We start from the raw sequence: 16710 nt of genomic DNA, 5'->3' as shown, positions 1-16710 counted from the left end.
TCCCCTTCTTGTCCTCAGCCTGGACCTATCTTGCCCAGGCTCCTCAATGAATTCTTGGCTTGAACTTCATTAGCTCAACTTTGTTGCTGACACACCCATCGTACTGACGGAATCCTGGCTGGAATGGCGATTGCTCAGTTTTGCTTTAGACAAACCCTGCTGGCTGACCTGGTTTAAACCTGGCTTTCTTGACGCCATCTCTGGTATGTGCCAAGATGAAAAAAAAATTTAAAAACCCTCTGTTGCCCCTTCCATTGCTCCTCTGGAGGGGAAACAAGTTGCCACCTGGCAGCAGAGTTCATCAGGCTTGCATCCAAAGTAGTAACATGAATTAGTGAGAATAGTCCTGGACAGCGAAGCAAGAAACTCAAGTTCAGTGTCGGCTCTGCCTTTCAATGGCCATATTGACCTTGGGCAAATCATTTCACTGCTCAGCTTCAGGATTTTCTTCTGTAGGGATAATTTGGGCCAGATGTTCCCTGTGGGCCTTTCTGATCCTGCAAGTGAGGGATTCATTTAAGGTTAGCAAACTCTTGAATGAATAGATATTTGTGTTCTGCACACTGGCTGTCCTTTCTGCAAAGCCCTGCCCCTTCCTATTGAGCATGGCCACTTTAGTGCAGTCTCCTTGTCTGTGCACAGCTTATCTCTTAGTCTCAGGCGTATTGTCTCAGAGCCCTTCCTTCTCCTGAATAGTCCACACTGAAGAAGGGCACCTTAAAGTTCCTAGGATAGGGCAGGTGCTGCTTATTAATGTGTTTCTCATGGTTGGTCCACACCTGGCCACTTTGCTGTTTGCTTCTTCCTGGGCACTACTTATTCAAGCACCATTGAAATATCTCATGCTTGAGACAAGTTGTTTCATGAGTCACGTCCTTCCTAAACCTGAACAACCCGAAAAATGGGCATCCTATGAGATACACATGTTCCTATGGTGACCCAGCTGCACAGTGCTGGTAGTGGGAGGCTCGTCCATCCATAGTGAGTGTGACCTGAATACAGCCTACCACTATCAGGTTCATCCTACAGCGAACCTGGCACTCTGTACAGAGGTGTCAGGGAATCTTGTGAGGGTCTCGGAGAAAATGGTTTCTTGGAGCTTTTTAGATACCCTGAATCTCTGCCAAGCTAGCACTTTCCCACTATTTTAAATCCAGCCTTTCAAGGGGAATTTAACTCACAGGGTTCTGATTGACTTGTACATCACTCATTCAAGAGGGCCATTTAATAAAACTCATCTCCACCCATGATAACTTTCCAGCTCACATTTGGCTGGCATTGGCGGGAATGTGAATCTGACATAGTTGAGGCTCAACTCTTAAGTCCTTTCTCTGGTTGCTGCTTCATGGTGGTTTCATCTTATGAGATTATGGCAACTGAAGATGAGTTCTGATGTGTCTTCTAAAGCCATCCCACCACAGAGGGACAGTCACCAGTCTCCAATGCTTACTGCACTCTCCTTGGTCTTACCATCTTAAGTAATTGGATTGTGTATAGATATGATCTATGAGAAGAAAACTACATTCACAGATAATTCATTTCCCCTGCAATTGTATTGAACAAAACTATCTTAGATATAGAAGGGAATCATGTAGGTTAGACTTGTTAGTACTCTACAAAAGCTGTTATATGTAGGATTGTTTTACTCTCCAGATCTTAGAGTGGTATATTTAGCACAAATATACCAGAAACCCTCATTAAACATGTTGAAGGCAAGAGAAACCCATGATCTGTGCTGTTGCTGACTCTAAAGGGCAAGGAAGTGGTATCAATGACTGAGACTCACAGTTGAAAATGAGACATAGAAGGCTTCTGTGACAACTTCCCCACCCCACACCCCACCAAGAAACAGTCTAGACACATTGAAAAGACTCCTAAAATTGTGATAGGGAAGCTAGAGTGTAGCTCTTCACAGTTGATGGCTTCTGGCAGGGGTGAGAGTAGGGAAGGACTCCGTTTTCTTTAAGGGGCTGTCCACTGAGAGTTTGACCATGCTCCAGTGAGTATATGGCCAAAAAAATTGGACTTCATAGTTTTTCCTTCTTCTCCTTTTGTCCTGGGGTGGGTCATAAGCACCGCGGAGGACTGGGAAGTGAATGTTATTGGAGTGCATTATATGTAATTCCAAGTCATCAATAAAATATTGTGCTAATAAAAGTGTGTTTTTTATTATCTTTGTACTTAGGTGTGTGGGGACATTCAGTTCTGATAACCTGCTGGGTTAGAGACTTAACTAACTTGCTTAATTAACTTCAGTTGAACTCATCTATGGAATGTGTGTTCTTGTTGGTAGTTATAGCCTAAATGGATATAAGAACTAATTCTGTACCCAGTTAATATATGTTTGGTTCAGCAAACATTTATTGAGTGTCTCATGTTCTTGGCAGTTGAAAATAGAGGACAAAGGTCCAGATATAAGCAAGAGACTTTCTCTCCTTCTAAGGAATTTAGTATCCAGGAGGCTATGACCTATACTCTTTAATTTGTACCACAAGGCAAGGTGGTATGGCCCTGAGCATAGGTACATGTACCGATTGCTGCCCTGTGTGGACATGGGTGAATGAATCTGTAGATGTAGAGTATCACTCTAGAAGCTCTCACTGAGGTAAGGGGTTTTGCTCCTCAATAACAAGCAGCCAGGTTGGCAGAGACTTCATAGTGGGCCAGTTTTGTTTTGAATCAAGGAGGGAACATGAGAGAGGAACAAAGGAGAGTAAAGGCATACAGATATAGTAGGTGAAATTTGTACATCCTCACTACTTGCCATGTTTAAATAGACTATGCCTCATAACTTTTAACCTGGCTTTAGAGTATAGCAGTATGCTAGTAAAGACCAATTTAATCTGATATCTCAGAAACCAATGAAATGATGTGTTTTGGGCAATAGATTCTGTTCATATTATGGTGGTATATAATAGTAAGAGACTTACATTTAATATTTCAGTACATTGTCTCATATAATTCTAACAAATATCCCACTGTCATCCTTATTTAAGAAAACTGATACACGATCAGATAGACAATGGCTTGCCCACAATCACATAGATACAAAGGTGTTTCCATCTCTCACAGCACACAAATGTGTTTCTATATATGTTGATTATTTTTGTGCTTATGTGCATGCTTATTGTTTTTGTTCGTTTTATAATCCATGATATAGCATTAAGATATGTAGCATATGTATATTGATAGTAGTGTATTATGATGAACCTAACTTAAGAGCTAGAACATTAAGGCATGCTGCATGTATTTGGGCTTCTCCATTGCATCCCCTACTTCCCCTCAAGATGTACCTTCTGCTTCATTTCAACGCATGCCTTTTTCAGATGACATCAAGCTGATTTCAGTGTCCTTATGGTTCAAGGTCAATATATTTAATAAAGCAAAATTAGGATAATTGGTCATGCAGACAACAGCTGTCACTGCGCTGAGGATTTAGGGCATGAGTGAGCAGCCTGACGTATACAAGCAATGTTTTAGTTCTAAGAGTTGTGACTCAATCCCTGGGTGCATGGAAAAGGGAGGCTAGAGAAGAGCAATGAAGTCAAACAGGGCTTGCTCTGAAATTTGAGAGATCTGGTGACACTGAGAAAAATAACCCACTTGCATTTAATTTGCCTTTTGGTAAATCACATGATGTCTTTGAGAAAGACAAAGTATTGGGGAAATTGTAGCTTTTAAATCAGAACCATTCTAATTTACATTTTTTCAATCTGTTGCCTACTCTCAGTATAACCTTGGGCAAGTTCTTCAATGTAGCTTTTGTTTTGTTTTTGTTTTTCGAGACAGGGTTTCTCTACATGGCTTTGGAGCTTGTCCTGGCACTCGCTCTGTAGACCAGGCTGGTCTCAATCTCACAGAGATCTGCCTGCCTCTGCCTCCCAAGTGCTAGCATTAAAGTCGTGTGCCACCACCACCCAGCTCTTCAATGTAACTTTGAACCTCACTTTCCTTTTTTTTTTGTAAAATTAGTTAAGTCTCCCTCCAAGGACTGTGGGAATTAAGTAAGACAGTGTGTGGAGCAGCCAGCACTCTGTTCATAAAGGTCGTCTCCTTCTTCCGTGTTTTTTCCAATTCTAAAGTGAGACGATCCAAACCTCGTCTTATACATAAACATTAGAAGCACAAACAGCTCATAATTATGGCATTTCCTGTATTAAAGGCCTCAGCAGTTCTCTCCAATCCGACTTGTCATCAGAAGGTTTTCTGAGATCTGGATGAGCCTTTCAAATTAATAATAACATCTGGGATTTAAGTGGGGCCGGTTGGTCCTCTTACACTCTGAGTGAAGAGAAGGAAGTGGAGAGGAAAATCCCATAGCTCATTCACACACACACACACACACACACACACACACACACACACACACACGCATGCACGCACGCATGCGCCACCACCACCACCACCACAGTTAAGAGTTTGGTTTTTGTGTATTTGTTTCATGATCTATCTGTACTTATTGAAGTAGTACTATCACTCCATTTAATAACGGAATAATTCTCTGTGCTCCTGCAATGGTAACAGGCACCTTATGGTACCATACAGGGATGTCTGAAGACTTTTGCATAGCCCTTTTCTCCCTTCTTAATCCATTCTTGCTGATGTGCAGTCTGAGCTTTCTGTGTGGGACTAGCTCCAGTGCTTCTGGGTTTTTTTTCTCAATATATCCTCTATATTTGCATATGTCCTTATGATTGGAATGGTACCAAATTAGATGCATAATGTTTGGAAAGCCAGGGGGGGGGGGGGTTTGTGAGGTTTTTTTTTTTTTATTTCAATTGAGGGCACTATATCACATTCAACTATCTCAACTATTTAGGACAGACATAGAATAGGCAAATGTGATTATTTGAGACATTACAAAATTTATTTTCAAAAAATGGAATGGACTTTTACAACAGAGAGCTGGTGGTAATGAGGAGTATGACCATTCTTATGTTGGCTTAATGTGAAAAGTATGCACATATCAGAGAGAAGAATGTTAAAGTGCACTTTCAGAATCATGTCCCAGCACCAGCCACCTTCCCCAGGAGCCAGGAAAGAACATTAAACTGATTCTTGCAATCAAACTGATGAGGAAAGACTGGGGATTCTCGTTTGCATTTTTTGTGAAATTTGCACAGTTGACTCACCTTGCTTATTTCTCGCAATCTTTGAAAAGTCAGGTCACAGAAATTTCAAAGATGTAACATCTTACTCTTGGATCCCTCTCATATGCAATGTCAAAGGACAGCAGAATCAGCTGTCTCAGTCAGAAATGAGTTTGGATGGGAGTAAAGAAATTAGAAAACTCAGCCACAACTTAAACAGCCAAGGCAAATACAAAGTTAATTTCGTTTTACTTGTTAAAAGGCTAAGAAGTAGCTCAGTGGTAGAGTAGGTCTGAGTCAGGGGAGAGGTAGAGATGGAGATAGCGAGGAGGAAGGAGAAGGGAGAGAGGGAGGGAGAAGACAGAGAGGGAGAAGGAGGGAGAGGAGAAATGAAAGGAAGGGAAGGAAAGAGGGAGGGAGAGTGAAGGAGAGCAGTGGAGGGGACAGGGAGGTGAATGCAGGAAGCAGTGGTCCGGATGCTCAGAAATGTTATCAAGGACCCAAGTGTTCCTTTCTTTCTGTTTGTCATCTTAGTACGTGCAGATCTGTCCTCGTGTCTACAAGTTGGTAATGTACTACTCCCAACATCATGTCTTCTGGAAAGATGAAAGAGACGAGGTCAGAGTAGCCCAGATGGACTTATCTCATTTTATCAGACAGTGTAAAACATTCCTGGGTTCTATCCTCTTTAGGCCTCCGCCCATATCTTATTGGTCAGTCCTGCGTAAAAGTTCACTCCTAACTGGAAGGTGGCCAGGGAGATAGGAATTGTTTAGGTAGTGGATCGTCTATCTGCTTGTTAACTGAAAAAGAGGCTTTCATGGCTAAAGCTGAGGGTAGCATTTGTCTGCGAGTATCAACATAAATATTTAGAAGGGAGTTTGATGCTATGTCAATTTACCTAAAGAACAGTATTCAGTCTCTTCTGGGGGTGGGGTGTGTGTGATCTTTATTGGCATGGGTTTTGATCAGGTACAGTACTGGGTGTGGGTTCCCTTCTGTGGAACCAGCCTTGAATCCAGTCGGAATTCCTGTTATGTTTATTTTTGCTGTATTTTTAAATTCTCAACTGTGGTGGGCACAAGAGGATCAAGCAAGAGTGAAGAGATTACTTAGGACCAGAGCACGAGTCTCGTTGGGGTCTGAGTTGGTGGCATCATCTGTTTCTAAGAGCGACAGAGTCTGTTGATGATAAATCTAGGGGAAAAGAAGACAGATGACTATAGTAGGTATTGTATGTGCACAGTTTCACTTGCTAGCTCAGGAGTCAGAGAAAACTGATGTCAAGGCTGATTTTGTCCACAGCCTCAGTGAAACTCAGAGAGATAAATGGAATGGAACATGAATATAGTTTGTTGTGCCTGAGTAAAAAAGAGAATAGTACAAAACATTGGGTAATTTATACTTACTTAAAATAGATCTTTTTCATTATTTTTTGTTTATGATTTTTATGAGCCTGCAACTACTCTGGGCAGTTGAAATACATAGTTTAGTAAGACAGAATATTTATCCTTAAGGCTCATAGTATGATAAAGGATAGTTCTATTCCTGAGTTATTCCCATAGAGTTTAATCAGGGTTACGGAGGGTAGAGGAGGAAATAGGCAAATCTTCTAGGAGGAGGAGTTTTCTAGAAAATAGAGAGAGGAAAGGAGGAGATGGCATTTGCAAAGACCCATGGATAGGAAGTGTTTAGACAAGCTGAGGAACAAGTTCACCCAGAGTCTCTGGAGAGTGGCAACAAATTAGGGAAGAATCCAGAGCTGAAATGGGAGGGCCCTGCACCAGGTACCTCAGACTCTGATGCCAGGTACACTCTCTTCTGCAGGTGACAGGAAAGGGGGCTACCTCCGTGGCCAGCAGTTTACAGAGGAGGGGCAGGTATTTCTGGGTCTTGTGTCTCACACCAAGTGTGGAATGTGAAAGGTGCTGTGTCCTCTCACAAGTCTGTGGCCTGAAAAGCTGGACTATGGCTATTGATTTATGAAGTAATCAAATGTGTGACGGAGCACTTGCGAGCCATTTTTCTACAAACTGTCCCTTCTGTAAGATAGAAATGACTCATTTTCCCACCTAGCCAATGCCCACCACTCTCCTGTCTCAGGCCCACAGAGGGGCCTGCAGCACCCACCCACATCCACAGATCACCTCTTGGCTTCTCTGATCCCTGCAAACCTGTGGGACTTCTAACTCAAGCTGACCTGACACTGGCACACAGACCTCCTGACTTGCCTATAGCTTCTTGCTTTTCCTATGGTATCAGATGGCCTAAGAAAACCATTAGAAACCACTTGCTGCCCTTGGAAAATTGGCTGCCATGGTTCTGAGGTCTTCAGCTTGTCCCTTGGGGGCATGTTAGACTACTTTCAATGGGGTCTCTCATTATTTTTTTTACCATATTCACTTTCCTCCTGTGGCTTTTCATTTCCAGAAGTTTCTGAGCTACACAACATTCTCCTGCTGGCTACAGGGAAACCAGTAAGGCCCCTCTGTCTATGCCATTTATTGTTAATAGCTGATGGTTTACCTGAGCTGCCTGTGACACAGTGACTAATTCCAAAGGGTAGGACACTTTGTGTGATTTCTGCTTTAAAACAGTTATCACTTACAGCCAAGTCAAACTTTGTTTCTAGTAAGGCCTCACAGAGGCCATGACAGTCCTGTAGTGACATGTTCTCAATCCAAGCACCCGTGGTTAAGTGTAGGTTGCCATGAAGCAAGACTGACACTAGCCACCAGGATTCCAGTGTGCCCAAACTTTGAGAAAGTCCATGTATCTTCTTTAAATCAGTTTTGCAGTGTTTGGGAGGTGGGTTTTTTTCTTTTTTGTCACTTAATTGAATCTGCATCACCAGATTTGGGCCTGTTGCTTCTTCCATCTCTTCTTCTTCTTTTTTTTTTATTTTTTTTGGTTTTTACAAGACAAGGTTTCTCTGTATTGTTTTGGAGGCTATCGGTCCAGCCCAGCCTCGAACTCACAGAGATCCGCCTGCCTCTGCCTCCCAAGTGCTGGGATTAAAGGTGTGTGCCACCACCGCCTGGCACTTCTTCCATCTCTTCTACATTCAATCCCACACAGTTCACTCAAGTGTCCCAAGCTATATGGTACTTTATATTAAGGGGGGAGAGGAGAGAGGGAGGGGGAGGTAGGGACAGAGAGAAAGAGAGAGAAAGAGCAGCAACTTATAAACTCCATGAGCAAGTAGTGCATATTTGGTAAAATGCCAACTCAAGAAATGACACTTGCCAACCAGTATATGTAAACGATCTAATAGCCTGGCTTGATAATTACAGAAAGTTCATATTTATATGAGACGTTTCTCAGGTGCAGTTGATAATGGATGAACTTTTATCCTATATTTACACTTTCTATTAGACCTCTCAGGATTAATGATAGCAAGGGAATGCGGTGTGTATCCATTTACTGCGGAGTGAACGCTGGGCTGGCAGCTCACACACTAGTGGTCTTGGGTTCCCATGCCTGCCATTGTTGAAAGCAGCAATGAAATTGTTCTGGAGGCAGCCCATCCCTCCCACAAGGCCAGGGTTCCATTACACATCGCTGGTCTGTACTTAATACTCAGGTTTCTGTGAGAAATGGCCAAATGCATTTGAAGAGTCTTAGCCATACATCTATGGCATGAGCAAATGATTATTTACTAAAGGGAAAAGAAGAAAAATAAATTCAGCAAGATGGTCAGAGTATATAGGTCAAGATATGATTTAATGAGGTTTTATTCTGTCTTGACAGCATCAGGTTTACATACCACACCCTTGCACGCAGGGCCAGCCTCCTCAGCTCTAATCACTTATCCTATAGTAACTCCTTTGTTGTAAAAGTGGACAAATTTTAAGACTTACTGTTACCAGAATCTAGCCTCTCAGTTTCTCTATTTTAATAAAGGAGCTGGAAGGCCAGGGTCTCTGATGTCATTTCCCTCACCACTCACTTAATCCACTGCCAGCCTTGGTGATCCTGTTGCTCAAGAGCGTCTGCCATCCATCGCCTTTGCTCATTCCTACACAGCCAAGTCACGGCTGATGTCAAAGTCCTTCAGTGGCCTCCTTGCAAGGCTTCCTGTTTCCGAGAGGGGGCATACTAGACAGCCTCCCCCCCCTTAAAGTAATGTCCAATTGCGACTTTCTGCTACCTTAGAGATAAATCCAAACTCCTCACTGTGTCCTGTAGCCTCCTGTGAAATTCAGCCCCTGTCTAATGTGCAATCATGGTGTCCCCTTAGCATCTGTTCTGGTTGGGGGTCTCTTATCGCCAATGAAGCCAGGTGCCTCCCAGCTCAGGCCCACCACTCTTGCTATTGCTAATGCCTGGGAAGCCTGTGCTATGTTGTGTGCGGCTTGTTCTCATCCTCTAGGCCTGCTCCTCCTTTGTCACCTCCTTTCAGTCTTCTTTGATCATCTCCCCAAGACTGCCATCCCCAGTTCCTCTGCCACAGCAACCACTCGTAGACTAAACCACAACTTCATATCTGGAATTATTTTTTATTTTTTACACTTGTTCTGTTAACTGTAGTATTTTTGTGTGTATATGGTGTGTGTGTGTGTGTGTGTGTGTGTGTGTATATAGGGGATGAATGTGCTATGGCATGTGTGTGGAAGCTAAAGGAAAAATCCTATGGAGTTGATTCCTTCCACCTTTATATGGGTTCCAGGAAGAAAACTTGGTCATTAGGCATACACACCAAGCACCAATCTTGCTGGCTCTGAAACTATATAAAATATTTACCCATTTATTGACCACCTCCTATAGTGGCCTGTGAACTCCATGTGTGCAGGGTCTTCACTGCGCTCCTCGCTGATACAGCACAGCTACTCAAGTAAAGATTGTTGAATGAGTAAAGAAGCTTTGATTCTAAAGTCTACTCCTTAGACCCAAGTATTCATATAAATGCTTTGTTGTATACAGTGTGATCTTTTTTATTTTTCTAAAATGCACATAAAATAAAATTTACCAATGTGACCATTTTAGATGGGCAGTTCGGTAGCTTTCAGTAAATTCACCTTGTCAGGCAGCCATCACCACTATCCATGTTCATTCAACTTGTTGGGCAACCATTACCACTATCCGTTTCCAGAGCCTCCCTTTTAAGTTAAATTCGTTCTTGACTGTCTCATACATGTGTATAATGGATTCTGGTTGCCCTCATCCCTCCACCCTCTGATATCTCTCCCACCACTGTCAACCCCACTCTTTAAAGTGTCCCTCTCTGCCTGAATGGGCCTTCCCCTTTAATCAGATTAGTGACTTCCCAAATTGTCAGCATTGAACCTATATCCAGTAACTGATGGAAGCAGATGCAGTGACCCACAGCCAAGCACTGGGCTCAACTCCTAGAGTTCAGTTGAAGAGGCAAGGGGGGGGGGTAAAGACCATGATGGGGAAAACCACAGAGACAACTGACTTGAGCTAGTGGGAACTCATGGATTATGGATGGACACTGAAGGACCTACATGGGACCAAACTAGACCCTTTGCATGTGGTGACAGGCTTGATCTTTTTGGGGGGGTGTAGCTGGCAGTGGGACCAGGACCTATCCCGGGTACATGAACTGGCTCATTGGAGCCGGTTCCCTGTGGAGGGATACCTTACTTAGCCTTGATACAGGGGGGAGGGCCAAGGCCTGCCTCAACTTGGTATGCCAGATTTTGTTTACTCCCCAAAGAAGGCCTTATTCCCTCTGAGGTGTGGACAGCAGGGGAGGGTATTGGGAAGGGGGGAAGTATGGGGTGGGAGAGAGAACTGGGATTGGTATGTAAAATGAAAAAAAGTAAATAAAAAGAAAACCAAACCAAACCAAAAATTATATATAAAGCTTTGAAACACAGGAAAAAAGTTCCTCTCTCATTTTTATGTCCTTTGTTTGATTTTTGTTTTGTGGGCCAGACATGTGGGCACGGTGTTGAGCTGTCCACTGGAACATGGGGAACTCACCAATGGCTACACCACTGAAGACAATGCCTCCACTCTCTCAGAAACTATAGGCAACTAACATTTCCTCAGAGAGGGGCTAGGTTCCATGAGATCCTCCCATATCGAGAGAGGCCTAATCCTGTGTAGTCCCAGTGCAATCAACTGTAGCTGCTGTGAGTTAAAGATCGCACTCTCCATATCATTCCCAGAAAACAGTATTTCCTAGTCCTCCTCCCCATTGCCCAGGCCCTACATTCTTTCCAACCCCTCTTTCAAGATACAGATATCCCTATTGGGACTGAGAACTCAACAGTCATTTGTCCTTCGCACCTTGAACAGCCAGGAACTTCTACATCCATTTCTGCAAAAATAGAACCTCTCTGATCAAGGTTATCTATGGATATAAACAAGTATTTAGGAGACAGTTTGACAACATGTCCATTTAGCAAAATGGAAGCAATAGACTCACACCCCTCAGGCCTGTAGTGTCCCAAATCATGGACCTTTGACCAGGCCCACAACTCTAGGCATGGAGTGTGGAGTGGACCTCAGATACAGTCAGAAAGCAGTAGGTTATCACAACAGTCACACCATTATTATTGCACCAGTGTGCACAGCTTACCTGGCAGGTTAGTGTTGTAGCAGGAAAAGTTCACAGCTGGGGAAAACTGTTGATGGCTTTTCTCCCGCAGTGGCCTGGGTAGCACATTCTGGCTTAGGAAAGTCAGCCATCAGCTAGGAAGCTTTCGCTTCAGTTGCAGCTTGATTTCCCTCTGCCTTCTAACAAAGCTATGTGGTATCTTCAGCAATAAGATCTTACCATTCAGTTCTGGTGGTCAACCAAGACTAAGGCAATAACCTGTGTTCTTCTGGGAGCTTTTGGGGCCTTCCTGACCAACAATTCATGAGGAAGTATCCCATATTTGGCACTGGGAATTTTGTTTGATAACCCATGGCTTCTGGAATTGGTACCATCCTTTCATGAAGGCGATCTCCACCAAGAGTTGTTTGGTATTTTCCCAACTGCTCCATACTCAACTAAGCACAAATCCTCCTTTCCTTCCTCACCCATGCTCCAGGTAACCTCCATTCTGCTGTCTCTCTGAAGATGACTACTGGGTATCTCATATGGGTGAATCTGCAGAGGGATATTTTTAATCAGTATATTTTTATGACTTCTTTGCTAACATAAGCATTTATTTTCTATTTTATTCTGTTTTAATATAGGCCTACTACTGAACATCTCATTTATGGGAATAACTTAATGACAAATTATCACATGACATAACTTGTAGAGTAGTAAGAGTCCATGGTGAGTCTGGTTGGAGCAGGGGCAGGACTCCTGGCACCAATAATTTGCAAAAACTTCTTAAGTGATCTGGGATGTGCCAAGGATAGATGGCTGAATCAGAAACAGCAACAGCAGCAATGAAACTGCTTCTGCTTAGGATCCTGGGGCTTTCCCTCTTTCTTTTTCTTTAGAAGTTTTCTCAAGTCCTTGCTCTGAGGGTTGAATTGAAATCCTATTGGCCAGCTTTCCTAGGAGAAGCATGCCTGCTCTGACTTCTCTGTCATGAATAAATTGATATCTTAATCTACTATATATAATTTTTATGAAAGGAAAGGTTTTAAAATAATTGGAGCCTAGTACCCAAAATTACATCCTTCTGATTCTCTGTAGCTTGTGGTTCAGTGACTGGGCATGAGTGACAAGAATTTACTGACCACAGGGACGCTCTGCCTGTCAATGATGAGTTTGCATCAGGATGAAGTCTGATTATGAAGAAAAGAGAACTAATCCTGCAGTCCAAGCATTCAGAACTGCAGAGTTGGGAGTGAGCTGGGCATCCGGGGCCACAGCTATATGGCCAAAAATGGAGCCTGGGCAGGGTGGCTCAGTGGGTAAACATACTTACCATATTCAATCTCTAGGACCCATACAGTAGTTGAGGAGAATGATTACCCCAAGATGTCATGTGATTTCCATATTGTGCAAAGTGGCACACTTACCAAAGCCCCCTCCTCCAATCAATCTAATAAAATTTTAAATTATTTTCAATTGTAAATTTGTCTATATGGGTGTGGGTGTGTACCCATGAATGCAGGTTTCCGCTGAGGCATCAGATGCCCCTGGAACCAGAGTTTCAGATGGTTGTGAGCCACCTGACAGGGATCCTCTGACCTGGAAATTGAACTGGGGTCTTCTGCAAGAGCAGTACACGCTTTTAACTTCTGGGCCTTCTTTCTAGTGGGTTAACAAAATCAAACTCTCTCAATCCTAGAGGTCAAACTAATAAGACTAGAGGGCAGCATTTGAACTACCCACACACAATGGATCACACAGAAGGCAAGATGTCCCAGAGAGATACAAACTGGAGCAAACTAGCTGATAACAACTAATTTTTCATTTTTCATTTGGAAAGAGCTGGCATGGTGCCCTAATTCATGGAGCTCTCATAAGGAAGTAATTGTAGAGTGGTTTGCAAATAGAAAATCTCTCTAATAGCATGTTTTACTTGCATTAAGAATAACAATTTCCATGGAAGACAACAGTAAGATATTACAACAGCATCAATGAGACACAGTCTCTGTCTAGCATGGATCTATATGTGGGCTGTAGAGTTGCCTAATGGACATGGTGGAAATTAACAGGCATTGTTGCTGTTCCCTGTGTTTCATACTGTTCCCTGTATTTCAACATTTCATGTTGACTCTGGAAAAGTTGTGAAAGTTCTTTTTGTTAAGAGCTTCTAAGCAGGAATTCACATCTGAGGTCTGGAAGCAGTGTTGTGCAGGGCTGAAGTGAACTTTTCTTGGCATCGTGTGATGTTCCTGGACTTTGTTGGTGCTACCCACAAAACACTGAGTTCACGTTGCTCTGAATGTTTGCATCACTCATGCATATGATTTCCCATAGAGTATTATTGAAATGAGCACAGATACAAGCAGTGATGAAGGGAAACTCTTTAGTTAAAATCTACATCTGATAATGCATTTGCAAAAACAGTTGAAATGGCATGCTAGTACAAATCTGTTTGGTCAAAGCATTTGTACTTGCCTCAGTAAATTAGCAAGAAAGAGAAGACGGACCTACGTTTTCTGCCCTGTTACAGCACATAGAAATATTGTGGGACAATTGCTTCTCGGCCTTTTGGCTAAGATCAAGTGTAGAAATATTGTGCGACTCTGGCCTTGTTTTAAGATACATAAAATGAGACAAATCTTGATGGCTATTGCATGAGCTAAATACACTTAACACTATGTATAATAATGAAGAATTGGAAGTGATTTCAATGATACATAGTAAGACACTGATTGAATAAATTACATCATAGGTTGAAGAAAGTTAGGCAACACTAAAACTCATATTTTGTACTACTACTAAATTACTTGGAGAACTATTTTGGATAATGTTTCCTGAAAGAAAACCAAGATTTTTTTTCGCAAACAAGATTATAATCATTATGTTGTAGTTTAAGTAATGCACACATTGTAGATTATATGTAATGTGTTTGTATATAATCAAGAGTTAGTATATAGTTAGATTTCTTATTTATGTGTCATTGCCTTCCTAATTGTCTAATTTCTTCATTTTGAATAAAAAGTACATGGTAAAATATTAAATTATAAAGGAAAAAATAATGGAGTAAAGAGCCTGCAGGAAACTGATGTTCATAATATATAAAGAATTCAAAATACTGAACATCAAAAATGCCAAAGCATTCAATAATAAAGAGGCAAATTAACTGATAAGACAGCTTCCAAAAGAAGTGCAAATAGCAAAAAAATACATGCAAAAAAAAGTTGCACATTCTTTGGCCTCCAGAAAAGGCTACAACACTGATATTCCATCTCACCCCAGTCAGAGTAGGTGGTGCACACCTTTAATCCCAGCACTTGGGAGGCAGAGGCAGGTGGATCTCTGAGTTCTAGACCAGCCTGATATACAAGAGCTAGTTCCAGGACAGACTCGAAAGCTACACAGGGAAACCCTGTCTTGAAAATTTTAAAATAAAAAAGAGAAAACAGAAACTAACATGTACTAGTGAGGATACAGAGGGAAGGAACCTTTACACACCACTGCCGGGATAGGAAATGAACACAGGTGTCCAGCTGTCCCACTCCTGGGTGTATATCCAAAAAGGTCTAAGTGAGCACACCACCGAAACACCTACACATCATGCTTATAGAACAGCCAAGTCACGGAATCAGCTTCCGGATTGAGAAATGTGGTATATATAAACAGTGAAGTTTTAGTCAGCCGCAAAGAAGAACAAAATTTGTCATTTTCAGGAAAATGGGTGGAGTTGGAGATCTTATGAGAGCAAAATAACCTAGGGTCAGGCAGTAATACAATGATTGCCTGTTTTCTTTCAGATGTAGACTATATTATGTACATATGTATATATGGGTTTAGATGTGGAAAGGTCCACTCGACTTTACAAAAGTAACCTATGTGGGAACTGCAGGAAGATTGCGTCTGAGCTTGGAGCTGCGTAGGATGGGGGCACAGCTGACCCTCTGTGTTGCTGGTCCTTGGTCTTCTGAACACTGACGAGAGTCTAACTCTGTATTTTCAGATTACAGAACAGGTCCGTGTTTTACTGTGGTTAGCAACCAGATGTGCCAGGGACAGCTCAGCGGGATTGTCTGCACCAAAACACTCTGCTGTGCCACAGTGGGCCGAGCCTGGGGCCACCCCTGTGAGATGTGTCCTGCCCAGCCTCACCCCTGCCGTCGTGGCTTCATTCCCAACATCCGCACCGGAGCTTGTCAAGGTAATGTAGCAAGAATGACAAGGAACGCGTCCTGTTCACTGGAGGGTCATTCTGAAGCTGTGGAGATGCCCTGACCCTTACCTAAGGGTACAGCCCAGCTGCTAATAGTGCCCGGTCCCCTGCCTGAGGGTACAACCCAGCTGCTGCAAGTGCCCCATCCTGCCTGAGGGTAGAGCCCAGCTGCTAAAAGTGTCCTGTCCCCCGCCAGAGGGTGCAGCTGAAGCCTCAGTAGCATGGCTCTTAGAGCCGGGAAGATTGACTAAGTCTGTCTGCCTTGCCAACGGCCCCTCTGGCCCAGGAGTGGTTCCATGTCCATCTGGCACAGGAGTAGCAACTGTGTGGGGGCGATGCCGGGCCTGATGGCGGTGCCGTGTAGGAACACAGTGAACAAGGTGGCAGTTGTTGTTTTCTCTTCATTTGAAACTCTTGAGTCCTGAGCTCGAGGCTGTACTTAACTGACCTGAAGAAAATTGTTCCTCTGGACATTCGACATGCTACATTATGTTTGTTTTTTTTTAACAAGTCCGAAATAAATTAGAATTGGTTTCACTGTTTTAAATACCCCCAGATGTTGCCTTAGCACTCTTCTCCCCTCCCCTAGAATCCTGGTTTTGGCTTGGACTCAGTTCCCCCAGCTGTGTAAATTCTTTCATTGTCTGGATGTCTGGCAGGAAAGAGGAGGAAGTGAACAGAGGCCACGCCACGCCAAACTGATGGGCCCAGGACTCCCAGGCTATCTCCCCTTCCTTGAGACGTCTGCAGTACTTTCTTTTAGATAACTGCAATATTTTCATAAAATCCAGAAACTGTGTTTCTCTGAGGGAAGTAGGCAGTAGTTCGGCTCTGCCCCACGTGCTAGGATACAGGAGAGAAGGATTTGAGTGACTCTCTCTGTGCTGTGGGCTGCTCTGAAT

General features: G+C 43.0%; 1 protein-coding gene across 2 annotated transcripts in view; it reads left to right on the top strand.

Annotated features, from left to right (window-relative positions):
* The window catches only part of Fbn1 (fibrillin 1), a 202614-nt gene that overhangs the window by 79209 nt on the left and 106695 nt on the right, over positions 1-16710 (top strand). For both annotated transcript variants that reach the window (XR_005877372.1, XM_013112353.3), the window contains exon 7: positions 15599-15796. Coding sequence is in view for 1 of the 2 variants with exons in the window: in XM_013112353.3 (XP_012967807.1) it covers positions 15599-15796 (198 nt within the window). In the remaining variant the exon portion in view is untranslated. The remainder of the gene's footprint in view (positions 1-15598; positions 15797-16710) is intronic.

This window comes from Mesocricetus auratus, unplaced genomic scaffold (assembly GCF_017639785.1).
Source record: "Mesocricetus auratus isolate SY011 unplaced genomic scaffold, BCM_Maur_2.0 Super-Scaffold_100004, whole genome shotgun sequence".
Classification (NCBI taxonomy): domain Eukaryota; kingdom Metazoa; phylum Chordata; class Mammalia; order Rodentia; family Cricetidae; genus Mesocricetus; species Mesocricetus auratus.
Note: the sequence above shows the minus strand (reverse complement) of the source record. Positions and strands in the feature narration are given on the sequence as shown.